Source organism: Amphimedon queenslandica, unplaced genomic scaffold (genome assembly GCF_000090795.2).
Source record: "Amphimedon queenslandica unplaced genomic scaffold, v1.1 AMPQUscaffold_12323, whole genome shotgun sequence".
Taxonomy (NCBI): Eukaryota; Metazoa; Porifera; class Demospongiae; order Haplosclerida; family Niphatidae; genus Amphimedon; species Amphimedon queenslandica.
In genome coordinates this window covers 1-7,621 of record NW_003547439.1, presented here as the reverse complement: position 1 = coordinate 7,621, position 7,621 = coordinate 1, and the positions used below count along the sequence as shown (strand labels likewise).

General features: G+C 33.6%; 1 protein-coding gene across 1 annotated transcript; it reads left to right on the top strand.

The window, feature by feature from the left end:
- The first annotated feature begins 4,938 nt into the window (after window positions 1-4,938).
- On the top strand, window positions 4,939-6,644 carry LOC109588038 (uncharacterized protein PB18E9.04c-like). Its single transcript, XM_020004230.1, has 7 exons — window positions 4,939-5,326; window positions 5,379-5,392; window positions 5,824-6,019; window positions 6,069-6,125; window positions 6,185-6,244; window positions 6,293-6,505; window positions 6,550-6,644. Exons 1-7 carry the CDS (start codon window positions 4,939-4,941, stop codon window positions 6,582-6,584), a joined length of 963 nt encoding a protein of 320 aa, XP_019859789.1. The 3' UTR covers window positions 6,585-6,644.
- The last annotated feature ends 977 nt before the right edge of the window (window positions 6,645-7,621 follow it).

The following is a 7,621-nucleotide window of genomic DNA, read 5'->3' as shown; positions in this document are numbered from 1 at the left end:
CAGGTCAGCTAGTGTAGTAGCTGTAGCTATCTTGCTATTCCTTAAAGGACAGTAAAGTACCAAGTCATACTGTTGGTGTACAAGTGTTCCATTAGACCACATATTTAACAGTTTACGACAGAGTGTTGTCTTGCCAATACCAGGAGGACCGTCTATTACTATTCTGAGAGGCAGAGAACTATTTGTGGGTTGGAGGACATCTTCAACACTTATCTCTTTGTTTTCAGTTAGTTTAACTGTTTTATCAACTTGTCCTTTTAGCAGATGCCAAGCTGATTCTGCTTGTGTGCTGGAGTCTTGTTTTTCTACTAGTGCTAGTCTTCCAAAGAAATCTTTTCCAATTCTTGGTGGCCAGTCTGTAGCAACAATAGGTTGGTGTCTGTAGTGTTCTCTCATATTGTCAGCATATCCTTGAACATCATCAGGTATTGAACTACTGGACATGACATTATCAGGTATAGACTGACCTAATATATTGAGATATAATGACTCTATTGATCACTGATAATGTACACACGCTCACCTAACTGGTATAATTTAGAGGTAGCAAATATAGCTTCCATTTTTTCAAAATTTTGGCCCCTTTCAACATTGCTAGCACCTGTATAAAAAGTACTATAATTATCAAATAGATTAAAGAACATGACCTTTTATATTAGTATCATCTGGTGTATTGGATACATCAACTTTTGATGGTAGTACAGTATGTGGACTGACATTATCAGATGTAGACTGACCTAATATATTGAGATATAATGACTCTATTGATCACTGATAATGTACACACTCACTCACCTAACTGGTGTAATATAGAGGTAGCAATATCTGTTAGTGTACGATGTTGTTGGTTTATTAATACATGGCATATATCAATAAGATACTGCTCTGGATTAAGAGAGGATTCCAACTGTCGTTCAATGAAATTTACAAGTTTATTAGCATTTGCATAATTGGAATCAATTGGCCCAAAGATATAATTTTCATGTGGTATTAGCCCTTTAGCATATAGTCCATTTGATACTTTGTCAAGATTATCATTATTAGCAATAGCATCACTAAGAGTAGCGTAATTCATTCTTAATATAGCCCCAGGAGTCACAAAACCTGGTAGTTTACAAAAATAATATATAATTCCTGGGGATGCACAAACTTTAATCCCTTTACCTGTTAGTGGACGAAGTTTATTGCCTGATATAACTCCTACTTCAACTGGTGATAGTAGATGTACAATATGTAAACAGACATTATCAGGTATAGACTGACCTAATATATTGAGATAATAATAATGACTATATTGATCACTGATAATGTACACACTCACCTAACTGGTGTAATATAGAGATAGCAATATATGTTAGTGTACGATGTTGTTGGTTTATTAATACATGACATATATCAATAAGATACTGCTCTGGATTAAGAGAGGATTCCAACTTTTGTTGTATTATAGACAATAATTGACTTGATTTCCTATAATCAGATATTCCTGTTACTGTTTGTATGTATTCTTTAGTATCCAGTGGTATCAGTCCTTTAGCATACAGTGCATCAGTTACTCTGTAAAGGTTGGTAGCAATAGCATCAGTGAGCTTAACAGAATGAGTCCTTAATATATCCTTTGGATTACCTGCAGTAGTGTATTAATTAATGAGTGTTGTATTAAGTGTATGTATCCTGGAAAGTCATAAGATGAAAGGCATCACTTGTAGAATATTACTGATATCACACATGCAGCATTATTATTATTATTATTATTATTATTATTATTATTATTATTATTATTATTATTATTATTATTATTATTATTATTATTATTGAACACTTTACAGGAAAGAAATATGATAAGGACAAAAATTAATATTTGGAAGGAGGACCTAAAGGACAAGTAGCCGAGAAGCTACAAGCCAAAATAAACAGTATTAGACATGGAACAATAATAGTACTATTAGTTGAAAACATTAAAAAATAAGTTAAGTTACTAGAAGAAGGACAAGACATACATTTATTACAAGTACACATAAAATAATATGAACAAGGGTTGTTACTGTCAAAATACTCTGGTAAATGGAGCCAGAGAAATTTCTTTAATTTGATATTGAGGGTCTCAGTTGATAAAGAGAGGTCAAAAAGGGGAGCTTATTCCAAAGCCTGGGAAGGCGCTGAGGCGGTAAAAATATAAACAAGAGGAGTGAGTAGAGAGAGGAGTACCATGTGAAAGTTTCTGATGATCAGCAGCCCTGGTAAATTGAGATTAAAGTTGTCAACACTAGCATCTTTGAGGCAATGAAGCATAACGTATGATTTTTTAATGAATGAAATGAATTTTTAATTCTTATAATAGTTCACTGTTGAAAATTTTCACTTTATGCACATTTGTTCCTAGGTAAGAGAGTGTCGTCATTTCCTTCAAAGTGCAAAGTGCTTTTAAACTATGGCCACCAGTAGTCTTTTGTATGATGCGGTCAGGTTTTTTGCAGTCTGTAGCATGCAGAGTATGATTGTATCTTCTCTCATACATGATACATCATCTTCCACACCGTCAAGTTTTCAGCCAGTTTAAAAATTTTCTTACTATGACATGATTGGCATCAATTGTTTCTATAATATGGCTACAGAATGATGCCTTTCATCCTATGGCTTTCCTGGACACAAGCATGACTTCTTGGGGAGTATCAGGTATCCACTAAAAATGATTTCACAGTCCTGAGGGCGCAAAAATGATAATCCCTCAGATTATGAATATTATTTTTTTGTACACTCTACCCCTGGCCCTCGGGACTATGAATATCATTTTCAGTACCATATACCTGATACCAGGATACAAGTACTCATGTTCTAGCTAATTATACTACACTTGCTATTTATTCTTTCTTTCAAAAAAATGTTTACCTGATGTAGCACTAGTAACAGGTTTATTAATTACAGAAACTGATGATGATACAGTGGATACTACTACTGGTACAGTACTAGTAGGAGCATCAGTAAGTATTACTGGTATAGTACTAGTAGTAGGAGCATCAGTAGGTACTGGTACAGTACTAGTAGGAGCATCAGCAGTACCTATTATCAAAAATAAATATAATTATTAATGATATAAATACATGATCATACCTCCTGTACATTGTTGTACTTGTAACTGATCATTAACAGTTTTAAATAAATCGGTCTCTTCTGTTTTAGTCAATGCATTAAGCACATCTCTCCATGTTGCTGTAGGATCCGTATTCAACCATTTTAAAAACAAAGCTAGTTTTTGATTTTTAGTATCCTCTTGTTCTATTATTGAAATTTCATGTCGTGTTATTCCAGGTAAGAGAAGACCGAATGGTTTCCAGTCAACAAGTGGTTCAAGCCATTGAAGTAATAGGAAAATATCAGGCTGATCATCAATCATAGGACCAGGATTAAGTTCAACATCTCCTGATAAGAGGAGGAGGAGAAGTAAAACCAAATAGTAGATCAGGTCAGAGCTACTGCCAATAGTAGCTATAAACAAGACTAATGACTGGAGGCATTGGATCATAACAGTAACAGTAATTATACCTATTGTAAATACACTGTATGATAATATTATATACTGTTAGTTTGTTTACCAGTTGGAGGAATAAAATTGAGCTTCATATATCTTAATAAAGATAAAAGAAGAGAAACAATAAGAGAAAGAGCTGCTGGCAGTTTAGATATCTTCTCTCCTGATGTAGTACTGCCTGACTTGCTGTCTACTGCAGCTTTGAATGAGTGAGAGTGGCGGCCATTAGCTGGTCTACTGGTGGCAGCTTGACAGTAGTTCCACAGTCCAATACTTGCTCTCCATTGAGAGACATCAATCATCTTGTGCTATAGTATGGAGGACAATGAGAGAATTAGGTAACTTAAGGTTTAGCTATTTGAGTGATCACTTACATCACAATAAAGAAGGAAAAAAGAAGGAAAGCGACAAAGCCAAGGATTCACAAAGAAAGTTGAGGGTTGTCAACCCCAACTTCCTTTGAACTTGTTGTAATAACATTCATGTGATTATTATCAGATGCAGGTGCAATGCTATCACTTAGATCTATATGATACAATCATGCATGTAGTTTATAATATCATGTCCTTAAATTGACAAAACTGTATTCGACTGAAATATGTAGATCTAACATAGAAAAGTACCACTCTATTGCAAGGCATATTAAGTAATGTTCACAATGCATTTTTATGTCAGTATGTATAAAATACAAAATACCTGTAAACTGGGTTATCCAGTCACTAATGGTATAGAGGTGAGCAGCTTTAAGCACTGGGAAAAATGGGTGTATGTGTAACTAAACTATCACTGAATTATATTCATGGATCATTATCAATGTCATGTGAGATTGATTCTCTACTACATTATTGTTAGAGAATTTACCATTATTATGACCAAATATGGTCATTTCACACAATAAACAGTATAGTTGTCTTTCCCTCCCTCTCTCCCCCACTTCTATTGCAGGGCATTAATAGATTGCATGCTTGTTTTCTCAAAGTTCAATATTGTAGCATTTTGCATTTTGACACTCCTAGTTGCTACACTATTACATTTACAAAAAGCAAACTTTTCCAACCAGTCACAGTAAGTAGAAAAGATGGGTGTACTACCAAAAAATGGGTGTATTAGTATAAGATGGTCGTACCAGTGTATACTATAAAGGATGGGTGTATCGGTACATGTGTGTAGTATATAGCACCTTATGAAAATAGTTACTGGAACACAATAAGTGTAGTATTTGTAGCTACAGTTTATACACTTATGCATTAAGTTACACTTCACATTATGTTCACAGTGTATATGTACACTGTTCTCTAAAGTAAACAGTGTAGTAAGGAGGAGTGTATTTATTTACACAGTCAGTAACAGGTTGCCTTTAGAGGAGAAATAATGGCTACTGGTATCTACTGGTGTCTTGTATTGACTGAATGCCTGAGTCTTGTTGTATCCAGTATGTTAATGTTAATGGATATAGCTATCTTATCAATGGTTTAGTGTCATCAGTGGTTCAATTCACTCAAACAGCACCAGCTTATTCCATCATATGTCCTGGTGACAGATTAGTACTTACTTGTGTAGTGTCTGGAACTGGAGGAGCTGTTACTTGGCAAGGAGGTAGTACAGAGAAATTGCTACTGACAAGTGGCCCATCAAATGGGACACTTGGTAGCTTCTTTGTAAATATCAACGAATCAAACAGTACAGCATTGATAAGCACAGCTATTGATAATAATGTTTCAGTTACACTAGATGGAGCTAATATTGTCTGTCTAGCAGATGGAACCAATGCCAAACAATTTACAATTGACGTTGCAAGTAATGATTTTATTTCATTTATGTTTATTTAGGTACATTAACTTCTTAATAGATGCACCAGGTCCAGTTAGTAATGTATCAGTGAATGCAATTAATAAAAGCACAATGTTGATCAGTTGGACATATCAGAATGATACTGAGGAACACTGTCTAACTGGATATGTTATTAATATTAGTGCTAACAACATGCTTTATGAGTCTTTCATTGCTCCTTCTAATGAGTACTATATTAGTTCTCTTATTATTGGTACTAATTATTCATTTATTATTATTCCTATTGATACTATTGGAAGAGAAGGACCTCCTTCACCATTAATACAGTATATATGGAATGGTAAGTACTATACACACACACACTCATTGTATTTCTTATAGTACCAGCTCAAGTTGTTAATATTAGTTGGGATCAGATATCAAATGATAGTATTACAATATGGTGGAATATCAATGAAGTATGTTAAGATATTACTAATATTTATTATTACTTATTAAAATAGGATTCTACTACACCAGTCCCTCCTATTCAGTATTACATTATTAATGTATACAGTACATCAAACAATATCATATTCAACAGCAATACAACTAATACTAATATTACTATTACTGGACTACCTCTTACTGATACAAGCTACACCGTTACTATCATACCTGTTAATGTTATTGGATATGGACCATCAGCTACTGTTAATGGTACAATATATTATAACAGCAATTGTCATTGAATTGTTAATGTATATAGTTAATGTAGCTATTGCTCCTACAATGACCAGTAGTTATGTACCATCATCATCATTAGGTATTAATGCATTATGACTGTATTCATTTATTATTTATTCATTATGATTATACTATTAGTTACATTAATTAAAGATATAAGCACTGGTGCATCATCATTGCTTATAACATCTATGTCAAGTAAGTAATAATATAAAAGTACATAATAATTAATATATTCATTAATAGTATCAGTACCCACTACTACTGGTACATTAACTATTAGTGGTACTGGAGGTGTATCAGTAGTGACATCATCAGCTATGATCCCAAGGCCCAGTACAAGTACTAGTGGCTCTAGTGTTGTTTCTGTTGTATCAGGAGCTGTTGGAACAGTATTATTAACTATAATCATTATTATTATACTGATAGTAATAATACTGGTAATCAAAAGACAAAAAAGTAAGAATTTATTAACTTGTAATAAATATAATGTTATTATACAGGTAAATCTAACAATAGTGTAGAATTGAAAATGTAAGTATATAAGTAAGCTATTACAATTTCCAATACACATTGATGTATGCATGCCATATAAAAAGTTTGAGTTGATTCCAACTTCAAAATTTTATATCACGAGGATTTTCTAATATGACCAAATGGCTCTGAAATTATTCCAAATTTCTATTATATTTTCTGATGCATATTGATGTCTTTATGTTGTGTAGAAAGTTTCAACTGATTTGGACTTCAATTTTTCAAGTTATGACCATTTTTTAAAATGGCCAATTTTTGAAAAATACCCAAGGCTATAGCTCATGATTTTTTCTAAAAAATGGCTCCAAAATCACTCCAAATTTTTATTACATTTTTTGATACATATTGATGTCCTTATACTGTGTAGAAAGTTTGAGCTGATTCTGACTTTAATTTTTCGAGTTATGACCATTTTTAAAAAGGGCCAATTTTTTGAAAAAATACCCAAGGCTATCACAATAAGCTATTTTACCTCCGTTTTTCTGAACGGACATCATATCCTCATGTAACCTCATTCTCCCAAGGGCTGTTATTGCGGCCGCTATTGCTACATTGCTTTCAGTAAATTTAAAAGAGGTTCTGTATGTTTGGGAGTCCTTTTTATATGTACTGAAAATCCCCCCACTTTTGTATTTCTCTAATACTGGTTTTGGGGAGAATGTTAATAGTATGTAGCCATTTTCTAAGTCAACCCTGTCATAAATATCAAATCTATTCGAATAGTATTGCTCCTTGTGTGATGGGATAAGGATTGTTAACCGATCATCTCTTTTCAACCCGAATTTCCCATACAGGGAATTAATAAATAATTTACCTATAAAGCGGTACACACCCCCCATGGCCTTCATCTCTGAGAATCGTTTTACGTAGGGCTCTAAGAAAGCCTCAGAACAGTCATAAACAAGCCCCAGTATGGGTAAAAACTCATAACCATATTTATGAGCCAATAATAGCTCTTCACTATAATAAACCCCAACCCAGCTACCACAAGGAAAGGTTAATTTGTCCTCCAATTTGTGGGGTAAAACAGGGATATCCATC